Genomic DNA, 25,610 nt, shown 5'->3' with positions numbered 1-25,610 from the left:
TAAAACTGGCATCACTCATGTACACTTTGACAATCTTAAATATTCCAAAACTGTGAAAGGGCCTTAAAATAATTAGAGAAGTTTAAAAGTTCTGATTTTCTAGAATCCGTGTTCTTTACCTTATCAGCTGCAGGCCTTTTGCTTCTAGCAGATGCATCTGAAAGGTTTTTGGATTTCTGATTAATCGTTTGCAGATACATCTTAAAGTTTCTTTCAGCAGCCACAAGAACTTCAATTTTTCTTTAAATAAACTGGATATGTATCTAAGTTCATGACTTGGAGAGCTGAGGCTTTAAGAAAATCTAAGTGTCCTGAAAGCCCTGACAAAATTAGCAAAGCTGGCAATATTGCTGATGCTTTTTATTAGACTTTGTAGTCGGCTTACAGGTTGGTGGGAGTGTAGCTATTCCACTTAAACAGCAGACATATCACTGTAGGGAAGTACCATATTGACAAGTTATGACACTTTAGCAGTTAATCACTGTTTTCTGCTGGTTTACTGTTATCCCTTGAAATCCATATTTTGTGAACCACTGTTTTAGAGAATGACAAGGTACATAAAGAGACAGAACAGGATGTAACAGAAAACCTGGAAGATTTTTTTGAACTTTCATACTGCCCTCACTCTGGCCCATACTTACAGGCAGAGGTGTATTTTTTCTGCACGTTTCTGATATATGTCCTTTTGTTGAATATAACTCCTGAACACTGTAAAGGCCTCCATATATAGTGAACCTTTTATTATATATGTAATAAGTTCAGTATGTACATAATGAATGGCACAAAATGCATCCAACTCTACCCTCAGCAGCAGTCTAAAAAAATGTTGTTTATTTTACACAAAGAGTTAAGAGTCTTAAAAATACATCTTCATCCAAGAGAAATGCTGCCCATTCATTTTCAAGATTTACAAGTCTGGAAAGAAATTCATCATGTATGATATTAGGGAGTATGATTAAGAAAAAATAAACTTAACGCAATCCAGCAAGCTTCCTGTAGGTATTGGCTAGCTGGATAATGAGTAAATTAGACACTTCAGAGGGAGGAATATTTTTATCATATGAATTCCAATGTGTAACTGTTCTGCTTATTTTAGGAGACTTTGCTCCCTGTAGAGTGAATACAGCCCTCCGTGGGTGACTCTGAAGACACCCTTGGCTATGCAGGAAGCCTATGCTGCTTTCAGGCACCTCCTTTTAATAGAGGATCCTTTGTGTTGGAGACTGTCTTACATCAGAGACTGTGGATATTCTCTCTTAGGCAAACATTCTTCCAGAGCATCAATAGTTTTCATGTGCAATTACTTAGTTGATCAAATTTTGGTTCCAGTTCAAGAAATTAGGAGACTTTTCACATTGGCTTCTCTTGGTTCAGAATATGGCTGGCCATGCACTCCATCTTTTCTTTTTTTTTCCCTTTCCTTTTCATTTTATTATGCTCAAATTACTGATTGCAAGAAGCATTAGAAAATACTTGCACATTGTTCTGAAATAACATTTTCTGAGCTGTGGTTACATTTGAAATCATAATTATCCTACTACTTCACTGTCCAAACACCATTATATTTTAGATGTTCTCTTATAACTTGATCATGTTGTGACAGGAACAAAGAGAAAAACTAACAGCCTCACAATACTTACCAAATGAGCATTTGACAATACCACCGCACAGCAAATGTTTGTGTGATCTCACAGGATTATAACATCAATACCAGACAAATTATATGCACCGCCTGGTTAGCCTTCCCTCTCCCAGGAGGGACTACATGCCCCTTTGTATGCTATTTAAATACGTTTTGTATTTAATGCAAAGGTGAAATACATATATATATTATATATATACACACACATATATATATATCCCTAGCTTTCCAGCTAGCTATCCTAGTTTAGCCTCTGCTGTATCCCTGCCTTGTTTTCCACCATTATTTTATTCATTGTTTGGAAACTTGGTAGCATTTCCCAGTAAAGCCAACACCAGTAGCTCTGCATGAATCATCCTTAGAAATTATGACTCATGAAAGCTGTTGTCCTTCCCAACCTCATCCAGAAACCAAAAATATCCCTACCCGTGGGGCATGCCCCATCTTTCCCTGCCCTAATGCCCAGCCTGGACCTCTCTCAGGGCAGCATGGTGCATCCTCACCAACTCACCTTTCCCCAGGTGCCGTGGGGCTCAGGGTGGCCCCTTGCCCAGGATAAAATCTCTCCACTATTAGTGTTTTGGTGTCCCTGAGGGGACCCTGCAGGCAAGGGCAGAGGGGCTTGGTGCTCATTGTTGTCCGCTTCTCTTTCAGCCTGAGCCACCCTCGTCCAACAAGTGGCAGCTGGACAAGTGGCTGAACAAAGTCACCCCTCACAAAGCACCCATCCTGACCCACCATGACGGCCCGGCACTGGAGGCCCATCCCTACTATGGCCACGTGAAGGCGGAGCGGCAGGAAGGCGAGAAGACCCCGGCCACTGGCCCAGCCGAGCACCGCAGCGGGGAGGGCCGCACCACCACCGTCACCACCACCGCCACCGTCGGGGACGGACCACGGCCCAGGACCGCCAACAAAGCACCAGGCAGCAAGGGCGGCCGGCAGAAGTCACCCCCGGCTGCGGACAGCGGGCCTCCAAGGAGGGCAGCAGGGAAGAAAGCGCCGCGGCGGGCTGAGAGGACCTCAGCTGGGGACGGCTCCCACTGCCGTGGGGCAGAGGAACCCACCGGGAGCCACGGCTTTCTGGAGAGCACCACTGGCGAGGCACCGAGAGCCCGACCTGTTGGCGGTGGCAGCAGTGGAGGCTGCAGAGCAGGGCACCGCCGGGAGCCCCGCTCAGCCACAGCCGGCGAGAAGCGTCGGGCACGGGGGCCGAGCAAAACGGCACCCAAATCCAAGGAGTTCATTGAGACTGAGTCCTCCTCATCGTCATCTTCCTCTGACTCGGGCTCTGAGTCGGAGCGGGAGGAGCGCCCGCTGCCCAAGGCGCCGGCGGCAGCTGGGGCTGAGCCGCGCACCAAGGACGCGGGGACCGGTGCCGCCAGCAAACCCCACGGCGGCTGCAGTGCCTTTGGCTCCATTAATGCCAGGACTAGTAGTGAAATAGCAAAGGAGCTGGAGGAACAGTTTTACACCTTGGTTCCTTTCGGTAGGAATGAGCTCCTGTCTCCTCTGAAAGACAGTGATGAGGTAAAGTCACTGTGGGTCAACATTGACTTGGCTCTTTTGTCCAGGATTCCAGAGCGTTTGCCCGAAGAGCCGCTGGCAATGAGCGCCGGAGCAAACCAGGCGGCCAGCCTCCCGCAGGGTAGTAGTGCTGACCCCCCCGCAGAGAAGGGTTTACCGAAATCTAGAAGGAAACGTAAGGTGAGCTCCGGGAGATGGGGGTGGCTGCTTGGGGTGGGAAGGGGGACACAGCCCAGCCGCGGTCAGTGAGCATCACTTGTGCCCATGTCCAGCACTCAACAGTGGTGTCCTCACTGGGCTTTGTCCCCTCACACCACACTGGAACCAACAAAACCCCAAGGGTGGTGAAACTCCTGGACCCGAGGAGATGGTGTTGTCTGCTGGCACATGGCTTTTTGTACTCTGGTGAAAGTGAGGTCAGATAGCTTTTCCTCCTGAGGCTTCTTGCAAAACCAGAGCATTTGGAGGTGATGCTTGTTTTGGCATAGGGAACATTCTGGCACAGTCTGTACGATATCACCACATATCTGGAAAAAAAGCGAGGAAGCATCCTTTTTCCCTTCGTATTGACAACAATAGAATCCTTCAGTCCCTGCAGGCAGCCCTGGCTTATCAGGGACCTGCCTAGCTCTGCTGCTTAATTCACTGACACTTCAGCAGCTCCCTGCTACCTCAGGACCCCCACACGAATGAAAGAGGTGAGAGGGTAGCTGACAAGCCGCCCTGTCCCCAAGCAGCACCACTGCAGCAGCCAGGTGGGCACAGCCCTGTGGTCATATCCATCCCTCTGCCATGCCACTCCTGCACGTTTTCAGAGCTGCCAGGTGCACAGGCTTTATCCCTGCTGAGGAGCTGCCTCCACCCCATGGCTGCAGCTGTCCATCAAGAAGGCTTTCCAGTCCATTGGTACCAATCTGCCCCCAAAAGTCACTCTGAACTGGAATTGCCATCTGCCCGATTTCTGGATGGCTTTACTGTGCAGTTGTCTGTCACCCTCTGAGCTACCATATGTGTGCAGACTGATCTGTATGTTTCTTGGGATCATTTAACCAAACAGCTCTTTCATTTTTTTCTCTCGTTATTTTTTGGCTATTTTTTTAGTATCTGAAAGTATTTTTTTTTTAGTATCTGAACTATTCTAGCTAGTGGTAGAGCAATAGCAGAGAGCCCTGCTATGTTTTGAGATGCATTTGTCTGCATTTTCTTTAGGAAGTAGCATGGAAGTAATTGCATAATACAAAATGATGGGGACCAGGTCAAAGAGTGGCAGAAGTAAAAGATTGATGTTTTGTGCAATAGGAAATGTCTGTGTGATGTTGCCAGCTGGTACATCCAGAATAAAACAGGGGGATATGATAAAAGAGCAAAATAAATGCAGCCATTCTAGAAATGCTTAATTTGACTTTCCATGGCACAAATTATCTTTTAGTCTTCTGTCTTAAAGCATTGCTGTTGTTGGTGGTTTTAGTGTTACAATAAATACAATGGAGTACCGAATTGCTTCTTTGCCTGTAGTAAGACCCTCACTGTGATAACTGCTATGCAAACACACAATATGTGATCCCCCTTCTCAAAATAAGTCTAAAAAGAATGGATTATCAGGCATAACTACAAAATTAGATAGAGGTCCTTATCACTTCCACATCTGTCATGATCTCAAGAAGGGCAAAGTAGAGATAGAAGAGGATGGTTAAGCACTAAGGTGGAAGAAGATCTTCACTCCTGTGGGGTGTGATCTATGTTAACCCCATAGCAGCAGCCACAGTGGCAGTGGATAACACAGAAAATGTTGTTGCCATGCAGCAAAGCAATAAACACAGCAAAATCAAGAGATCACGAGTAAAACTCAGTCATCAGTGAAAACTGGATAATGTTAGATGTGGAAAGGGATGTAGACTTCGTAGAAGGCTGGGAAAACAGGGTCACTGGGAAACAATGGTAGGACCTAAGGAGTTCAACCAAAGTCAAATAGTGCCAGGAAACTGGCTGCGTTCATACTGCCAGGACAGATAGGGCCAGGATGCAGCACCAAATGATGGCACACAGTCATCCACTTTGTTTGCTTGTTAGCGTGCTTGCTAACATGGTTTTGGCCTAGGTCAACTTCTGCTCTTCCAGAAGGTGTCTGGCCCCTGGCCTGGGACCAAACCAACTAAGGTGGCTCCCTAAAAGGCAGTCCAAATGTGATATAGCCTGGTTTCAAGGAGGAGCAAGTTACATGCATGGAAATGAGCTGTGCCATGCTGGCTGGCCTCAGGGCCTGCTGCTGATCTGTTGTATTTACTAGCACAGGCATAGTTATTGATGACAAGGAAAGAGTGGGAGAGACAAGAAGAATGAGGTTGAGGACTAAGCAAGAGAAAAGTGCACAGGAGACAGGCAAAGATGGCAATATAAAGAAAAAAAATATCCTGAGATGCGAGTGGGAATATGGTTGAAGCAATTCAAGTTTTATATTGTACTCTATCTTATACTCTACGTTTACGTACTGCCTCTTTAGATTTTAGTTTTTCAAGACATGAACCAATCTTCTCTGATCACTGTTAGGTATATGCTTAAAGGAAGCGTCAAAATGCCAGAAAATACCAGCTCCTGATTTGTCAAAATACTTTCAGATCTATCGTAAATCCAAAACCTACAAGATTATTATTTTTCTCTTTACTCAGTGTGAGAATGAAGAAGAATACAGAGACATCAAGAAGACTCATTTAGAGCGAGAGAGTTCTTCACGATTAGCTGCCTCTGCCCATAACATCACAACAGCAAATCACTGCAATATGAATGAAAATAGGTAAGCATTTTCCTTCTTATTTACCACTGAGTCAGACAACTAGTTGCAGTTTAATGTCGTGTGTTATTTTTGCCTTTAATAGGATTTATTTTTTAATTATCACATTTTATGTTGAAAAATTGCCCAGTGCATTCTGCTTTCTTCTAGTTTAATGAACAAGTTAGCAGCTCTGACACATTTATATACTCGCATTTTTGTTGTATTGCGCAAAGTTGTGAGTTCAAGTGCAAGGCTCATGGAACGAGTAATTATGGCTAGAGTAGTGCGATCATCCAAGACATATTTTCAAACACTGTCTTGTAGGCACCAATTCACATGTGCAGCCATCTTTTCTTTCCTTTGTGTTACGAGTTTCAAACTTAAAGTTTGACTGTATGTCTGGGTTTAAATGCAATTGTCTGTAAACTCTGTTTAGATTGCAAAAAATATTCATAACGATGCCTGCAATACTCAGTTCCAGAATATACATGAGATCCAATATTTTCAGACTACAAGCAATCTATTCTGTTTAAATAAGGTATTTTAGTGCAAGGAACTCGGATTTTAAAAACAATTACATTTTAAAAGGATGAAGGGTGTGAAAAAGACAATGAATATTTAGCTATATTCTGGCATGGTTTGTGTACACAGACCCCTATCAATGTCAGATCAATCATCCTAATTTTCTGGAGCATTCTAGCAGTGAAACTTTGACATCTTTTCAAACTTTAGCTGCATGCTGTTTAGTACACATTGGCCACCAGTATTTCAAAAATATATATTTATATTTTTTTTCTGGCAGTATTAGGGTATGTCTTAGAGTGGAGTTGCTAAAATTAGAGAATGTTTGTATTTATTGTAGTAGGCTTTTCTATTGTACACATCACTGATGAGTTTGAGCAATTCTTGTCATTAACACTGGACAAAATCATGATGAAAACTGGTATATATACTGCTTATTGAGAAGTTTTAATTCAATTTCTTTGTCCTGGTATAAGTCACATGTTTCATAAAGTGGGAAAAAAAAAAGAAAAAGAAAAAAAAAGCATACATAAAACCGTTTTATTGTGAGTGACTGCATGCAGGCAAGACATTCCTGTGTGGAATAACTGCCGGAGGTGACTTCAAAATTAAACTTATATTCACATTTTAAAGAAAAGGTATAGCATTGAAGAAACTTCCAGGGTGGAGTGTAGCTGCATTCCATAGAAGTTCCCTAGGCCTCCAACCTTAGATGTTGACCACACTGGGGGAACTTGGTGTGCTGACTCTAAGAGGAACAGGACGGAGGGTGGAGCGGAGTGGAGACACCACGGCCAGGCTCTGTGATAAGATGGGAACTTGAAGGTACATCAGAACCGATAAGCTGCATATTTGCTACCCTGGGCCAGCAGCCTACCACATTTTTGACAAAATGCTGTCCTTTTGGCGAACTTTTCCCATTATAATACCATTATAATACCAAAACACACCTCCATCCCAAAGGCTACCCGCCTCCAGGGTGTAACCATGCCTCACTGAGCTTTTGCTTTAAATTTTTCTAGTCTGTACCTTTAAAAGCAAAGTGAGAAAATTTCACACCAATCATAACAAAAGTATGTATGACCAGAGTCACTCAAGCTCCACCTGAAAGATAAAAAATGATATAAATTAGCTTAAGGGAGAGAGGATGTTAGGGAAGATACCATTGCATAAGGAAAGATACCTTCTGACTTCTGGGATCAGTCGACAGGCTGAGCCTCTCTTCCCCCGTCATTGGGACACCTTTGGGTAAGATTTGAACACTTGGTTATGCCAAGTGCCTCCCTGGGAAACTTAGAAATCTCTGTAGAGCCACTTTATATCTTTAAATGCGTTTGTAGCCGGGCAGTGTTACTTATACTCTTGGTATTTGCACATGCTTTGCAGACAATGAATTTATCACAGGCAATCCAAAGAACCTGTGTATCTGTTGCTTTAATAAATTGCACTAACGCATTAATCTAGCTGTGGTAGTTCTCACTGAACACAATCAAACTCTTTAAGAGTGGCCGTGGTAGTTCATGGAATGCAACTAGGCTGAGGGTGTGTTATGTTATTTGTGCATCCGTAATTGCATTAAAAATTGTATATTAAAGGCATTGTATTAGGTGCTCCTGGTAGAAAATGTACATTAAAGAAATATTAAGAAAAAAAAAAGGCTTAAATGAATATGCACCCCCTAATTCTTCCTGGGCCTGCCCTAATTCCAAGAAGTCCAGGTGTTTTATGCTACTGTAGGTCACGATATCAAGCTACTGAGGCTGTAGCTAAACCAGCAGCATGTGTGTCAGGACATCCTGTCCCTCTCGTAACCAGCAGCCACTCATTCTAGCACATCCCCCTACAGTCATGCCAGCATGTCTGCATGTGGAGCCCTCCTGTAAATTCACTCAAGAAACTTGTCTGAAACTTGTGTCAGCACAGCTGGGGGTTGGTAGCAAAGAGGGGAGGAAAAACATCTTCAGACATGAGCATTTTATATTCCAGAACTACAACCTGATGTGCAGACTGAGGAAGGCTCTGTTCGACACAAAAGGCTGCAGTGACATGCACAGATACCCTAAATATCTTGCACCTACATTGGTTGCCACAATTCCAAGTCTCAGCAGAGCAGAGCTCACTGCAGGTTGTTTTTTTGTGGCTTCTCAGTATAATAAGGTCGTGCTGCTGCAGCTCGACTGCTCACAGTATCCTTTGGTGGGCATAAGCAAAGTGCCAGAAGGCATGCAAAAGGTCTGCCACACAACCAGAAATTGTATCTACTCCTCACAAGCCCTGGGCCAAGCTTTTGAGGCTTGGGTAGGAGCCCTCCAAGGAGCAATGGCTTCCAAGGAATGATAGCTTCTTTTGGATGCTGTAGCCCTGCACTTTGACAGTGATGTATAAACATGGCTAGCCAAGACACGGTTTTATGTTTGAAAAAGGGAAAGGAAATAACAGCATCAGCCTTCACTTTGAAAACAGTGCTAAAGATCTTATTTTCCTTAGAGGGAAAAGAAGAACACAGTTGTCCTTTTTACACACCCTGATTCTTGCATTCATAAAGAGCATTGGTCATTAAAGTAAAACAGTTCGTGTTGTATTTTAAAAGTACTACACTGTGGGAGACAGGAACGGTTCTGAATTATGATTTATGGCTTCTCTCACAGATAGTTTTTAAAGACATGCCAGATAAATGGACAAATGTATGATAAGTGCACATTTAATTAGCTCTGTTCTCTGAAATGATGTACAGAAATAAAGTATATTTTGTACCATATTCCTTTTTGCGATTCCATTAAGTGTATACTGCCTGATACAGTAACTATAAAGAAGTGAGAATTGTCCATAAAAAGTAATAGGCTGAATAAAGGGGAATATGACAGGGGAAGGTATTGTGTTAAAACAGTCTGTCTGACCTTAATCACAGTTGTAGTCTTAATGCAACCCATCTCCATTAAAAAATGTTTATTTTGTGTGTGTTGCTTTAAAATTTTCAGAGAAATGGTGTTGTTTTTTTTTCAAATTAGTGCAGCTAAAGCTTATTTTGGGGATATTTTTATGGTTTGTTTGACTTCTCATCCAAAACTACCCTCAAATAGGTGAAAGTTGAAAATACTGTGTAGCTTTCTTTTTCAGAAGAAGGAGCAGCTCAAATTGCTGTGTGTCTACTGTTTGCATGTGTTTTCCTTTGTCTGCAGTACCAGCTTACCTTTCTTTGTCTTCAAAATCTGTGTTAGATTAGTATAAACAGCTCTACCAAGGGCTGGTCATTGAACACAAAGACAACACAGCCATCTTTAAGCACATTTCCTGGTTTAGTTCACATATGGCTTTATTGCCATGGCTTATAAATTGTCACCTGTAATGGTGAAATAAGGCTCCATAACCTAAACTTACACTTCAGAGCCTAATCTTCGTCTCCAGCTATCCCTTAAGAGATGGTGAGCAAGTGGCCATTTATCTCTGTATTTTTTTCAAGTACTCTGTTACAGACTTTATATTAACTCCAGAATTACAATTTGCCTTGAAGGGAAAGAGGAGAAACATGATACAAATTTGTAAATGAACTCCTGGTCCCCATACTGTAAGCTTGTTTCCAGATACCAATAGACTTTATCCTGCCAGCAGGTTTTAAATTCAAAGTTTTGGTAATATATAAAACATTTACCTTTCTCAAAGCCAGCTTTGTGACACTCCATTACTGTAATTTCCATTTCCAGCTTGGCAATACCAATAAATAAAAATGAGAAAATGCTTCGGTCACCTGTCTCTCCCCTCTCTGATGCATCAAAACACAAATACTCCAACGATGATTTAACTTCCTCCAGCAGACCTAATGGCAGCAGTCTATTACCTTCCATCTCCTCCAGCAAAAAACATAAGGGTGAAATCCAGTCTCAGCCACATCCCGGAGACTTCAATGTAAGTTTATGCTGTTGTTCACAATATAAAACCTAGCTGTATATTTTTCACTTTGTATTGCAGTCCATGATAGCTTTGCAGAATGTTACGGGAAAAAAAAAAAAAAAAAGAAGAAAAAAAATAGCAATAATGAATGTTGTACTGTAAGTTCAGTTTTTCTGTTTTAGAGTTTAGCAAGGCATAGAAGAAAGACAACAAGGCAGGCTGTAAATTAGACAAATAACAAAAGCTACATAAGCAGAAGGCTAATGCTGGTGGCCCAAAATGAATGGATTTAGGCCTCTAGAGTATTGCTGGGGCATAATGCAGAGCCGCTGTATCCAAAAATGTGGTGCATAAGGCCTCTGCTGTATAAGGCCTCTGCTCAGACACTGCCTAACCATTAGTGCGCCTGCAGTTAGGTAATCCTCTATATCTTCCAAAGAATATTCTCAGACACTTCTGCTTACTGCTGACACCAGTGAACAGCTCAGCACCAGCCTCACAACTCAGCTCCACCAGAGCCCAGTCATTCAGACACTTATCCCATCATACTCTTGATCATGCCTTTTCTCCTTGCAACAGAAATGGTTTCTATACTTTATTCAATGCTTATTTGTTTTTTAATCATATGTTATTTGAAACATAAGAGGCTTCAAAAGCCTAAGTATTTGTGCCTAAGCAACTTCCAGGAAAAGAAAATACCTGAGTTGTAGCAGTGGTTGCTTCCAGACACTTTTGATTTTGGAAACCTGTGGGGATAACTGCCCATAAAGTCATAAAGTCAGATGGGCACTTTTTTTTTTTTTTTTTTGGTAGTTAAGGGAGAGGTAGTAAATATAATCTTAATTTTAGACATTTAAAAAAACAAGTTATTGTAAGTTATATTTTTCAAAAATATCTCACAGAAGCTTTTGGTAAATTGAAATAAAATTAAGTGCATAGAATATGCCAACAAAAAGGCATTTTAACATATAGTAGTGATAAATTTATCTTTTCATGGATTAAATGTAAATTCTTAAACATTTAAACTTCTAAAACATAAGTTTAGAGGTTTATAACCCATTCAGAATTATAATGATATGAGTCTTCACTGGATATCTTGAAAACAATTTAAATTCCTTCACAGGCAAATGTGCTGGAAATCAAAAGTAGAAGGTGATTGCTTTATGATCCACACCCTTAGCAAATGCATTTCACTGAGATTTTCTGCATAGCCTAGCAATGCACCATTTGGTCAACATTTTAACAACCTTTGCAATAAAATTCTTATGTATCTGATTATTCATCTGAAAACTTTAGCCTACTGAACTGATCTTGATGTGCCATATAGAATATAGAATATGAAAGCTCATGAACTATAAATGTTAAACTTAGCTTTGTTTTACCCCATCTTCCCATTGGGTATCTAGCTGGCATGCCTGAGTGCTCCCTTGAATTTCTGTTAGAGACCACAAGCTGGGGAGTTGTTCTTATCCATTTTAATTTTTTGTCCATTTCACTATTAAGTTTCCATCTCCCACCTGAAGGAGAACTAATGGTGATTTCTGGCAGTGGTTACAAGCCAAGAATGACCTGAGGCTGTCTGCTCTGCACTGTACCAGTGCGTGGTTACCCACATAGCAGGTCACCAGGTGGTAGGAAGGGCTCATGAAGAACAGGGCTGCAGCTGAGAGAAAGTATGAGACCCTGCCAAAAGCTGTGCTTCAGCTGCGGTACAGAGCAGTGATCTTTCAAGCTCACCAGAGACCCAGAAAAGAAAAAAGCCTGGGCTTTGGGTGACAAGTTCTCACCACACAGGCACATTAGCGGTGCGGTGTGGAACAAGTCAAACAAGTGAGCCTTGCTCTCCTGGGGCTAGGTACAATGCTAGTTTGGAAGCTGAAGACTAGAGAGGTAACTCGATCTTCTAAATGACCACAACAGATCTATTCTTTAATAATTTCACTGACTGTGTCACAGAGCATTTTGATAGTTACTAATAGTTCAGCTCCATTCTGTCTGTATATCGCACTGAAACTCGAGCCCTTTACAAAGTGCTCTGGTTGGTATTTGTGAAGTCATGGCTATCGGTGACAGGACAGTTATACATACTCCTTGCTGAAATAGTAGGAAAGCTAACTGGCACTTTTCGACACACTGCAAAGACACTCTGTTGTTTATTAGTTGCTTTTTTGAAGTTAGTAGCCAATTCCTCAATGTCTTCTATGCTGTTTGTTGTCTAGAAAGCAATTCACATCAATTCAGAAAACGTTCTCTGCAATAAGCCACAGTCCCAAACAGAGCCTTGGTCACCTCTGTCCAGCGCACCCAGGGACTGCAGAAGGACAAAGCTTATCTTTGATGATATGTAAGTACAGCTGGCTTTAAAATAAAGTAAACCATGTAGTTTTCTGCATTTAAAAAGAAAAATACCATTTGTTCAACAGGACATTGAGACATGTCCAGTAGTATTTTAGTAACGCTGTACATTGAGCAATGAATGAGACATACTGTACGAAGTCTTTGATTTTGGTCCCTTCCAAGCCAAGCTATTCTATGATTCCATGAATCTATAATTCTATCATTCTATCATTCTATGATTAAGGCTTATTAGTGCTCTCAGGGCTTGGACATTAATTCTGTACACCTCAGACTACTTACATGTACACATTCATATCAAGGGAGGGTGATGCCTTCTTGTGTGCCCTTTGAAGCAGGGGAGAGGACAGATGGGAGCCTTGACAGCTGCTTTTGTTACTGCTACTGCTGCTCAGAAAGAAAGGTATTACAAAGGCAGGGTGAGTAGGAAGCAGCGGTGGTTGCATGAGTATCTGAAGGGATACCTGCCCCTCCCCACCTCCAGTACAGCCTTCAAACATCCCTGCCCTCCTTTGAAAATAATTTCAGTTTGTAATTGTTTTTATTTTCTTTTTGGTAAATTAAAATTGCTGGTTTGCTTCCCAAGGTCATTTAGGATATGATATTATTTAAAGTATAAAGTTGAAACTGAATGTTGGAATCCTAATATTTAGAAAACTCAGATTTTTTTTGCCTAGTAATGTTCTGGCCTGAAAATACTGATTTTTCTGGCTAGTGTAGAAGAAATTTTGTTCAAGCTATGTCTCAGACTGCCTCTAACAAATACAATTCCATGAGCTGTGTGACCTTGATGCACCTTTTGTTCTTTCACAATTACACCCACCACATCGCTCACTCATATACCTAAGGAAACCCTGGGAAAACAGCCCTGTTTCCTCATGAACTGTTTTCTACCAGAACAAATATTTTTAATAATTACTGCTAATAAGAATTGTAATAATTTTAAGGCTTGTTCATATGACCTAGTCTCAGAGACAACTAGAGGGATGACAGCATCTCATAATGAGAATCCAGGGTTCCTACTGTTAGATGTAAATAATTCACATAGACTTCTAAAGGACGTAAATGTATTGTATGTCAAGAAAAGAAGGCTGGTGAGATTAATTTCTGCGTGCATTCATGGAAGTCATGAGGAGATGTAAATTCAATAAATGTAATCATTCTTTCTTCCCCTTTTGAAGAAAACTCTCCCTTGTGTATATATCCTCATTTTCCCTCCTTCTCGACTTCCATCCGTGCTATTTTTCAACTTTTGCAACACATTTATTCAACAATTTCCATTGAGGAAACCTCAGACTGTTTAGAAGTACTACCTAACTCTTCATATCTCTTGAAATACTATATCATCTGTAATTTACTTGCAACTGTTCAGTTTTTCTGCACTGTAAATGCACATACAAGGCAAAAAGGTATCATTGTACTTGATAAAAGTCAAAATGTAGGATGTGCTCATCTGTTTGGATTAGAAAAAAATACAATCAGAAACACCTACAACAGAACTATTGTGTATCTTCATCAGATTTTCCCTCAAGATGCTGACAAAACACTGGGGTACCATTTTGGCTTTTTTCCCCCTAGAACACTGTCATAGGAAAACTGCTTTTTCTGTCTCTGTCATCTAAGAGGCCATTATCACTTGCTTTCTCCATTAGTGATACATGTGATTTCTCTGGCAGGCATCTTCAATAAAGCTGTTTCACCTTTTCAGAGGGAGATACAATAAAACTGTTGGTATATAGTGCCTTCCATGTAGAGTGTCCCTGAGCAATTTGCAGCCCATAAAAAACATAAATAGATAAATAAAAAATAAAAAGTAAAAAAATCTGAAAAGCCAAATAAGATAAAACACAGAAGTCAAATATGTCTTAATTTAGCCTTAAAAATAGAAATTGTTAAATGCCCGTTGTGCTAACTAGAGGAGGGAGATTTTCAGGTCATGCAACTGTCATCCACAAGCTGTATCTAGGAAACACCACCAGAATACCAGCTATACTAGACCTTGACTCTGAAATTACCATGTAGAGAAGTCACTGAAATGTAGCAGATTGGACTGGCTGCAAATGTTAAGTGTCAACAGATTCGACTCACATGTTAGAAGGATCAAATTAAACATGGCAGCCAATGTCTTTCAAATCCTTGTACGACCACAGCAGAATATTTGAAGAAATGCAATACAGTGTATCTAAAATTATGTGGTAACCCTAATGGCAGTATTTTGTCCAAAATGATGCCTATGTATTATTTCATCTCATAATCCATGACGTTCTGATTTACAGTAATCCAGACATGGCTTTAATCAGCCTCTATAGTTTGAAGAGACTAAATCTCTTATATTTGATTTAAAACAACAACTAATTTTTTTGACCAATCAGTGTCTCTTTGCTTTATTCTCAATTTATTTTCTCCAGATCATTGACAACAGCTGTCACTAGCAATAAATTGGAACACAAGTAGGTCAATAAAAAGTATATCTTGCTTGGCAGAGTGCTGTATACACATGCATCAAAATATAAAAGTAAATATAGCTAACAGTCTTCAAAAGGCAGCCAAAATACTACTTTCCCTGCTTTGCCATTGTTTACTGCCTGTTCTGAATATGCTTCAAGGTACCCAGCATGGCACATGTATAAATGACATCAATGCTGTTTCCAGTATTAATTCTTACCAAGATTTCCTGGATTTTTGGCAATTTCTGACTCTATAAAGAGAACATTTTAAAGGCTACATCATAATGCTTCAAGCCAAAATCAGTCCTGCTGTAATTTTGCTGAATGTTAGAATTCCCAATAACTGCATTTAGGAATGAAGTCTGTTGTCCTTGACATGATAAGCACAGACGTGCTGTGGGTGCCTGAGGGCACAGTTCCACACCCTCCTCCAAATACTGCATGTGTGGTATGAAAGGAGCAGAGCACACCCAGCTTTCCCATTTCTCCTTATGGCTAAATCATAACTTGTTCCTCAGGATTGCTTTCTTACTTTCATTGTGCCTTACCCTTTCAAACTTGGAGTGAGGTTTTTTCACTTCCATTTATTTTCCCTTTTTTTCTGGCCTTATAGAAGCAAGGTAATACACCTTTAGCATTTTTAAGTTTTAAGTTTTTAAGTTTTTTTTAATTTTTAAAAATTTTTTAAGTTTTTTCTTTATCTTTTGCTGAACATTTTTTTTTCTGCCTTCATGGTTTCAGGTGCTACATACACCCAACAGGTTGATATTCTCCCAAATTCAGGGACATACACTGCTGTGGGATAGTATTACTGTGTTCGTTTGTCTATACATAAATCATATGGCCAAGAAATATTCTAGCTGTAAAGATGTTATGGATAAAGCTCATAAGGAGCTGAAGAGAACTTCTTATCACATCTTTCAGTTTCAGCTTGGACCCAAATCTCTCATTTTCAGTGCCCTTTTCATTGGTCCTCTGCCTCAAGGCAGAAAGGAAAAGGTGCTCTTGAGCTGTGGCTCCCACACAACCACTGGAATCCAGCACATTTTACCTTACCCAAAATTCCTCAAGGACTCCTGGCCTTCTGAAGTGTTTAGAGTGATTTCTGGAGTGATGAGAACATTTTCAGGAGCATGGTTAAGGAAAAGGGATTCCTTCTTTCTTCTCATCAGCAGTCTAAAATATTATTGGCCATATAGACCAACATCTACTGTACCCAGGTCCTCACAAATTCATACGCTTACTTTGGGGTGTTCCCATTTTCTTGGCCTTGGGGGATTTCAAGACTTCATCTGATCATTCCATTCTTCCTCTCTTTCCCTTTTAACTTGTGGCACTGAATTTTCTTACGTGCACACTGTTCATGAGAAAACAACATTAAGCTCTTACATAGCAGACACTGCCTCGGTGATTAAATAATTAAATTGCCTGTTCTCTGCATGACCACCTACCCCCTTTCTTTATAGGCCACTTTGTAAGAGCTTGGTTTGGTGGGAAATAGATGCTTAATCGGCTCCAGCAGGAGATTCTCACGGGGTAAAGGATTTATAGCCATTATTCCCTGTTGCCAAAGAAAAGCTGGGGCTGTGGACCTCGTTTGAACTTACAGGCTACATCCATGCCGCTCCTCTGTCCCTATGGGCAAGTGATCCAGCACTGCTTATGGTTATATGATTAAACTGTCTTCACTCCCCAAAACAAAAAACACTCACTGCCTCCTGAGAACAGCCCCTGGCCTGTGCTGTCCCCCAGCTGTGCCCAGGCATTGTCTGGGAGAGAGCTCAAGACTGTGCCAGGGAGAGTATTAGCAATTAAACAGCATGGACATCAAATGATAGAGCTGGTATCCTTGCTCTGTTTATTTCACTAGCACAGACACAGCCAAGGTTTCAGACGTACTGTCACCCAGCAGTTTCACCCGCACCTTGGCTTCTCACTCATCAGTGCTGGGATCACCAGAGCTGGCTGCCAGGTACTCCGTCTCACAGAAGTATCTATCTGCCTTTGGCTTTCAGTTGCCTCTTGGGAAGTCAGGGTGTGATTCCATGACATTTTAAAACAATGTGAGTCTGGGCAGCTGTGGTCCTGCCCTCTCTCCCTAGGTTTGACTGTAAAGGCTTTCCTCAGCCTCTACTGAAATTAGTTGATTTCAGAATATTTATCTAGCATAAAACAAAAGAGATACAACTGCAGTTTATCTGCAAGGCTGTGAGATTTTCTCCCTCTGCTTTTAATACAGGAGCTCAAGTGCCTATTGTTAATACTTCTTTCATTCCTCCCTCTTCACATGCACACTTTGCCCTCGCATGTTTTAGTCCAGGTATTGATTTCACATGAATATCTTTAAGTCATGAATCTGGGTCATGCCCAGGAATTAGTAGTGGATTTTGACTCTTTCCCTCAGTCTCTCATATTTCACCACATTGACATAGTTATTCTGGGGAATGTTGCGTTTTTGCCAAAATAGGAATCCCCACTTATTTTAACTTTCTGCATTTCATTTAAATTAGGTGCCATGCTTTAATTTGGATTGCTTTTTTTTTTTTTTTTTTTTCCCAACAGTAACTGTCTTTCTAGGTATCTGAACTATTCATCTATTCATCTAATCTAAGCCATTGACCTGGTTATATTAAGCCCATCAAGATAGGAGTTGTGCAGTTGTGTGATTGAGTAAATTTTTCTTACATTTGGCCTGACTCCAATCAGGTCCTTTGTTCCCGTGTTTCTGAAATGTCTATAGCACTATCATATAAATGGGTCACCAATGCTTTCTCTGCCCTCTATTATGCTCCTCTGTTGAACTTCCCAGACCTGCTGGGTCTACGACAGTGAGCACAAGAGTCACATAACTGGGTACCTGCCCCACGCAGTGCCATGGGACCCCTGTGCACCACGTCCCAGACACAGCAGTTAAGCAGCATTTATTTTCAGTTGTGGAATGGACAGAAGGCCATGATGCATCAGGGGAGAACACTATTTTGTACAGTAATACCCGCTTCCCAGCTTCAGCCCCATTCTTCACCCCCAGCATGACTCTTTCCCTGTGACCCAACGTGTCGGACATGATCCTGACACATCTCCAAGTATAGCCCCACCCAAAACAACAAATAGGCAGGACAATATAAACCCACATTTTACTTTATGTGGCTATCTTGCCCTTACAGGATTTTCTTCTCTTCTTGGACTGAAAGCTCAGGGTCTGCTGGCACAACTTCAAAACTGGGCATGGGCTGGCCCTGGCTATACCAGTATCTTCTGGTCTGCCTCTAGCTCTGACCAAACTCAAAGGTTGCTCATTTTGTTCTTCTGCTCCCTTCCAGTACACACACTTTTTTAGGGCCTAGATTACTAAAGTTGTGAAACAGGTCCTATATTTAGAATTATGATTTAAGCTGCTTTTATTATGTGCAATTGTTGTACACTAAGGAAGCACTAGTTTGTTTTTTTATAACACTTCGGCATCATTATCTCTGAAGGGTATTAAAATATGCACTTGGCTACATTTATGATGTTTAATTGAACTTTTATTAGTTTTTTTTTTAATGTATCCTCATAAAGCACCATACCACAGTAAGAAATAATGTTCAAGTGGAAGATTATGTAAATGAAGCAGAAAATGCTATAGTTTAGTATTTAGTTCATGCAAAATATAAAAATTAGATGAAAAACATGCTTTTGAATGCAGTTATAATTAAAATTGTATATTTGAGACTCAGCTATACCGTACTCTGTAAATACCAGCAGTTGCGCTGAGTTTCAAGATTATGTTGCAGTAGATGCCGATAAATTACTGTACGAAGTAAGGCTTTTATTGATTCACTTTGTTTGATTCTCTTCCCCCTTTTTTACTGCGCGAGTTTACATTTTTGCAATTATCTGCTAAACTGGAGTAAATTAAATTCACAGAAGGTAGCAAAAGACAAAGGTGGCAGAGATGCACTGTAATGGCATACAGCTAAATAGGATGTTGAGGGAGAACCATACACACACTAGCATTTTACCTGGGTAATAGTAACACCACTCTCAGGAGCTCAACAGTCCGGAAATTCTCAAAGGCTGCTTCTGGAAGGGGAGTAATTACCATGCCCACAGCCATCTCACCTCACGCTGGGATCCTGTGCAACATAACAAGGGATGGAAATGCTGTATTTCCTGCTGGTTTTCGACAAGCTCCCACAGAAAGTGGTGGCAATGCGAGTGAGAGAAATTCTGGACAGTAGCAGATTGTTTGATAAATCTCGTCCTGGATTCAGCCACAGACATGCTACTGAGGCTGCCCTTGTCAAAGTCATAAATGGTTTGAATACCACTGCTGAAAAGGAAGCCTGGCCTTGTTTGTACTATCAGATCTAGCCATGGGGGGGTTATTCTGTAAAAGGCTGGATTCTGTTGCAGTGCCTAGGTGACTGGCTAGCATTGACTGAGAATGCGTTGAACTGGTTCCAACAGTACTTGATTGCTTTCCCCAATCAACATAGTAGGGTAAATTCTCCTCGAGAGCAGCCAGTTTCACATAATGACACTTGATCCCAGGGAGAATTCACCAGCAGCCTGACTTAGTTGGCACTGATGCTTTACGCTCTTTCTCTTGCCTTTCAGAGAGATATATGAGATGCATTAGAGCAGTGTATTAGAACTCCTTTTTGGCTTTGTTGAAGAGGACTATATTTCTACAAGTACCAACAATCAGATATTCAGAAACAAAAGAGGTTTTTTGTGCAGTCAAAATTATTAATAGAGATAAAACACTTGTTTTTACCTGCTAATTTGAAGTCAGACTTCTTTAAATTTTTATTTTTTTTTAAATAGAGGCCTGAATTCTGTTTGTAAATCTGGAGTGACAGTGCTGACACCAACAGATACAGACAGTTGCAAATAACTTAGAGGAGAATCAGACCCAACTGCCTGAAAACCAGAAGTCAGGGAATATCTTTCCGTCAGACTTCAGTTTATATTTATGACCAGTAAGCTTTTTACCCTAACAAAGAGACTCCAGTGCTAGTACCAATTTAACCCTGTGGACATTTTCTCTACTCCCTGGCTTCTCAGGCTGTAGTGAGGCTGTGATCTGCAGGTGGATTGCAAGCCTTAGACCAAAGACCTGAAAAGGGGTTTATCCTCAGATCTTTCCAAATCTCTTGTGTGAGGAAACAGATTTACTTCTCCTCAAGACACCTCTCGATAATAGCATATAGTATCTGAAATTATCATGCAGTGAGATTACCTGTAAATTCTTCAGTCTGAGGTTATCACCAATTTCTCTAAAGGGGCCAAGTTACAGAGGAAATTTGGTTGAACCTTAATGTTTGTAACACGTACAGGTTCTCAGTCACCGTAACTTAAGGGTCTGTAAAATCAGATTATGATTAATAGAGTATTTGTGAACTTCACAGATATAAGCAACGAAATAAGCAGTATGCAAAAGAGCAATCCTCAGAACTTAATTTATGCATCAGCTTTTTCAGGTGTCTTCATATGTCCATGAACTGAGATAACCTCCTGCCTTCAAGGAGCATACAGAAGAGAGGGGTTTATTTTGTTTCTTTGCTTCATAACATAATAATTTAAACTAGTATACTGTATTTAAAAAGACAAATGACTTTCATATACAACAGTGGGAACCTAAACAAAACTGAATTTGGGACCTTTATTTCTCATTTAAAAAAAAATAAATTAAATCCAAGCACATCCTTATTTTGTTTCAAAAATGATATAAGAAATGCAGTTCTATGCAGTGCACATAAACACGTATTAAATTTATAGAATATTTCAGCTTTCCATTTTCACACGTACATTTGTAATCTGAATTGCAAGTTTATTAGCATGTAGCGATCTATTGAAGAATAGAATTGCACAGATAGCATAAACAGATCAGAATTTGACTTAGCATGTTTATTAACACTTTTGAACAAGCACTGTAAAAGCAACTAGAAGATATACCCAACCCATTTTTTCCTAATGAATCTTAATTTCTGTTAGTCATCCACTGATTTGTAAATCAGTCTTGAATTTTTCCTGAGAAAATATCTAAATGTTCCTACTGTGAATATATATGCTTTGCTTAACAATGGTCTTTTAATAGCTTCTTTTTTACATTAGGCTTCCCCCCAAAACAATTGGCCTTAGTACAAACTGATGACTTCAATTTTTGCACATTGTATTATGCCTAGCTGTCCTATAGCAGGGCCCTCAAAGGCCTCTTGGCTCAATGCTGTACATGCCTACTGCTAATGCCTTCCTTGCTAAGCGTACTGGAGAATAAATCCTGCTGCAAGTTGAAAACCATTTTGCAATTAACTTACTTATAAATAGACCATAATTACATTGTGTTATCTTGCTTTGTTTTTACAGCCTCTTCCCATGCTTCAAATAAGCAAATTATATATATAGTGCTGAGTGTCATATGGGAGGGTATATTGCAAAGGATACATTTTAATGACCTGAATTTGAAAGGATCATGTAAAAGTTCATCACTTTGATTATTTCAGAGAGCTGAGACCACTACTTTGTTGATTTGCTCTGCTTTGCTTTGTTTTCTCTCTCTTCACGGTAAACTATCTTACGTGGGTCATTTCACAAGACTTAGAGAGGCAGGACATCAATTTTTACAAATTCTTTCAATGGTTCTGAAAACATAGCTATTTTTCCACGTCAGACTAACACTGTTGCAATGTCTATTATTTCATAATTGACCGAAATAAAATCCAGATGGTTTGTATTATAAAGATAATGTTAACATCTTGCTGGGTACAGAAAGTATTTGCAGCTGTAGTAGGTTATGAGATACTGGGACACAAACCTGTCTTTAGTCCCCTTTCTGACCTACCAGCTACAGTAAGCTAGGGAGAAATTCTGTTCTAAGGGAGAACATTTTAAAGAAAGATGGAAAAAAGGAAATATTTTTCTTTGTATCAAGTTTCTTAGGGCAGACGTCATTCAAAATTATCCAGACTTCAAATTTTATTTCTATCTAATGATATTTAGCCTTCCTTTTCTTCAAAATAGGGTTATGACTAACCTTCTATGATGCAATTAAATCTCCTTGAAACTGTGTGCATGTAAGTAGATGGAAACAGACTAAGTAGACACACTAGCAAATACCCTTATTGTCTCAAGGAAGTATTCATGGCTGTCCTCTTCTGTTGAGAGGCTCCCCCTTGTTCCCACTAATCTGTTATGGATCTAAAAGTGCTCTTACTGCTGTCAGCAAGAATTTTTGATTCATACATCCCATTTTTATATCTGTATCTTCTCTGACTCACACAAAGAAAAAAAAAAGTTTTTAAATAAACATGCTGAGAAATCCCAATTTTAAAAAAAAAAAAAAAAAAAAAAAAAATAGTTAGGATTGCTAAGTGGCAATAATACTGTATTTTTGATGAAACCAAGCTCTTAAAATCGTGAATAGCAAGAACATCACTATTCGTTCTGCGAATACTCAGAAATGTATCTCATTTTCACTAGAAGGGCAAAGGGATAACTCTCTAAGTATTTCTAAGAAAATGATTTTGCAAGGATAAACCTCCTCCTTTGAGAGTGACCAGGAGTTTGCCGCCAAGCACATGGAGGTACTGTCTCCCACAACATCTTCATGGGCAAGCTCAGGAAGTGTGGGATAGACGAGGGGCCAGTGAGGTGGATTGGGAACTGGCTGGATGGGGAGTTTGGGGGTTGTGCTCAGCAGTGTTGGAGTCATCAGGAGTCCAGCTGGAGGCCTGTAGCTGTCGGTGTCCCCCAGGGGGTCAGTACTGGGCCCAGTCTTGTTCAATTTACACGTCAGTGACCTGGATGAAGGGACAGAACACACTCAGCAAGTTTGCTGGTGGTACAATGCTGGGAGGACTCGCTGATACCCCAGAGGGCTGTGCTGCTGTTCAGGGGGGCCTGGACAGACCAGAGGGCTGGGCCGAGAGGAACCTCATGAAGTTCAACAACAGCAAATGCAAGGTCCTGCACCTAGGGAGGAATAACCCCATGCACCAGTACAGGCTGGGGGCTGGCCTGCTGGTCCTGGTGGACAGCAGGTGAACCATGAGCCAGAAATGAGCCCTTGTGGCCGAGAAGGCCAATGGTGTCCTGGGGTGCATTAGGAGGAGTGTTGCCAACAGGTCGAGGGAGGTGATCCTGTCCCTCTATTCAGCCCTGGTGAGGCCACACCTGGAGCACTGTGTCCAGCTCTGGGCTCCCCAGTACAACAGAGATATGGAGCTACTGGGGTGAGTCCAGAGGAGGACTGTGAAGGTGACTGGGGGACTGGAGCATCTGTTATAGGAGGAGAGGCTGAGAGAGCTGGGACTGTTCAGCTTGTAGAAGAGAGGGCTTGAGAGGGGATCACATCAATGTTTATAAATATCTGAAGGGATGGTGTCAAGATGATAGGGCCAGGCTCTTTCCAGTGGTGCCCAATGACAGGACAATAGGCACCTGGTACAGATTGTAACACAGAAAGTTCCAGCTGAATATGAGGAAACATTTCTTTACTGTTTGGGTGACAGAGTACTGGCACAGGTTGCCCAGAGAGGCTGTGGGAGCTCGTTCTCTGGAGATACTCAAAACCCTCCTAGATGTGATGCTGCACAATGTGCTCTAGGTGACCCTGCTTGGCAGGGGGGTTGGACCAGATGATCTCCAAAGCTCCCTTCCCATCTCAACTCTTCTGTGAGTCTGCGTGATTCTGTTAAGGGTATGGCAGTAACCACAGTATATGCTGAGAACCAGAGCATGTTTTGGCTGAGTATTATAAGGAAGGCCATGTCCCACACATAGGAGACTGGAAGAATCTGCAAGGTCAGGAAATGTGAAAACTTTTATGAGAGGCTTGAACTTAAGGTGTTAGGTTATGTACTGCAATGACATGGCAAATGGCTCTCTTCACAGTGATTGAGGAAGGCACAATAGAGAGAGCTTGTGGGAGGAGGTGAAGAAACCTGCCTCAACCAAGAGGAGCTCACTGGGGTATTGTCAAGGAGACATCAGTTTGTGTTTTCAGCTTGAACAGAAGTGGAACAGAAGTCAGGATCAGAAAGGTACTTGTGAATTTCAGCACAGAGGTAGCAGTTGAATTTGTCCCCTACAGTCAGTAGGTCAGGTAGGCTAAGAAAGGGATGGAGACTCCACAATTTATTCCAGGAGAAATCAATGGAGAATTTCACAGAATTTGGCATGAGCAACACCGGTGGCATGCAGCAGGCAGCCTAGCACCGAGTAAACAGCACTCTCAGCATGCTTACAGATAAGAGGGAGAAGGGGGAAGAGATGGTAGCAGTAGAGGCAAGCAGACTTAGCGTGTATTTTCAGAGTGGAGACATTAAACACACACTTGTTTTGTGAGGAGGGAGAAGCCAAGGCAAATGACAGTGTACAGAGAGGAGTAGAAAAAGAGGTAAGCAAACACAAGGGAGAGAAGAAGATGGAATAACTCGTTCCGCTTAATGCTTGCATCCATTTGGCAGATCAAAACTGCACTAATTTGGGAAGCAGTTTATATAATCCATAAAAATGCATTTTATTAGCTTTTTTTGCTTTGAATCACTGACTTCTAAAGAATGAGAACAGCCATAAATGCTATTGTCTCCACAGGCAGCAATTTGAAAATATAAGATGCATGGTTACATGATAAGTGTATTTTCTTCATAAAAAGTGTTTGCAAATCAGGTTTAAAATAAGGGAAAAATAACTTGAAAATATTCTGCACTTCAGAAAATAATAAAGTGTCTTCTTATTTTCCCCTGGTAGGCCACGCAATGCAGATTACTTTATGCAGGAAGCTAAACGGAAGAAGCATAAAGCAGATGCAATGGTGAGAACATTTTCTTTCCAGTTATGTTGTTCCAAATTATTTGTGTAATGCAGTTTCTTCATCAGTGCAGTATTGCTGGGGTAATTATAAAATCTATTATAAGGATGGCTAGGCTTGTTAAATTAAGAAATGTTTATATAATCAAATGTTCATAGCCCAATAAACTATGACTTAACAAATAATGACTTACTGAGATAAAGGCCTGGATAAATAAAACTTTCCATTTATTCCTTTGCTTTAATTAGTAACTATGGTAATAGAGACTGTATAAGGTATCCACATACCTATCTTCTCAGTTTAATGAGCTGGTTAGGCTCTATAATTTCATCCCAAATTTGGTCTGGCACCCGAGGAATTTGCCCTTTTTTGAAAATTCTTTGTCTCTCCAGTTCCAAAAGAATCCTAGTTTCATGACAGACGCTTCCTAACACAATCAGAATCACACAAGGCATCTGTTTAACCCTAGAGAAACATGTTTCATACACAGGGGTGCTGCAACAAACAGGTTCTTGATCCTAGCTTTGACTTAAAACCATAGTCAGAAAGACCCTCTTGAAAAAGAGGAAGCTGGGGCTATATGGAGCGCTAAAGTGATCCTCTTCTTTCCAAACAAAAGCATTCAATGAAGTACTTGGTGCTCCAGGAGACCTCTGCTTAGCT

General features: G+C 40.9%; 1 protein-coding gene across 6 annotated transcripts in view; it reads left to right on the top strand.

The window, feature by feature from the left end:
- AFF3 (ALF transcription elongation factor 3) overlaps positions 1-25,610 on the top strand; it is a 337,507-nt gene that overhangs the window by 289,888 nt on the left and 22,009 nt on the right. For all 6 annotated transcript variants that reach the window (XR_011805753.1, XM_072030956.1, XM_072030955.1 and 3 more), the window contains exons 11-15: positions 2,297-3,349; positions 5,836-5,960; positions 10,163-10,364; positions 12,569-12,693; positions 24,887-24,950. Coding sequence is in view for 5 of the 6 variants with exons in the window: in XM_072030956.1 (XP_071887057.1) it covers positions 2,297-3,349; positions 5,836-5,960; positions 10,163-10,364; positions 12,569-12,693; positions 24,887-24,950 (1,569 nt within the window). In the remaining variant the exon portion in view is untranslated. The remainder of the gene's footprint in view (positions 1-2,296; positions 3,350-5,835; positions 5,961-10,162; positions 10,365-12,568; positions 12,694-24,886; positions 24,951-25,610) is intronic.

This window comes from Anas platyrhynchos, chromosome 1, assembly GCF_047663525.1.
Source record: "Anas platyrhynchos isolate ZD024472 breed Pekin duck chromosome 1, IASCAAS_PekinDuck_T2T, whole genome shotgun sequence".
Taxonomy (NCBI): Eukaryota; Metazoa; Chordata; class Aves; order Anseriformes; family Anatidae; genus Anas; species Anas platyrhynchos.
The sequence above is the reverse complement of the archived record's forward strand: the minus strand, read 5'-3'. Positions and strand labels throughout refer to the sequence as shown.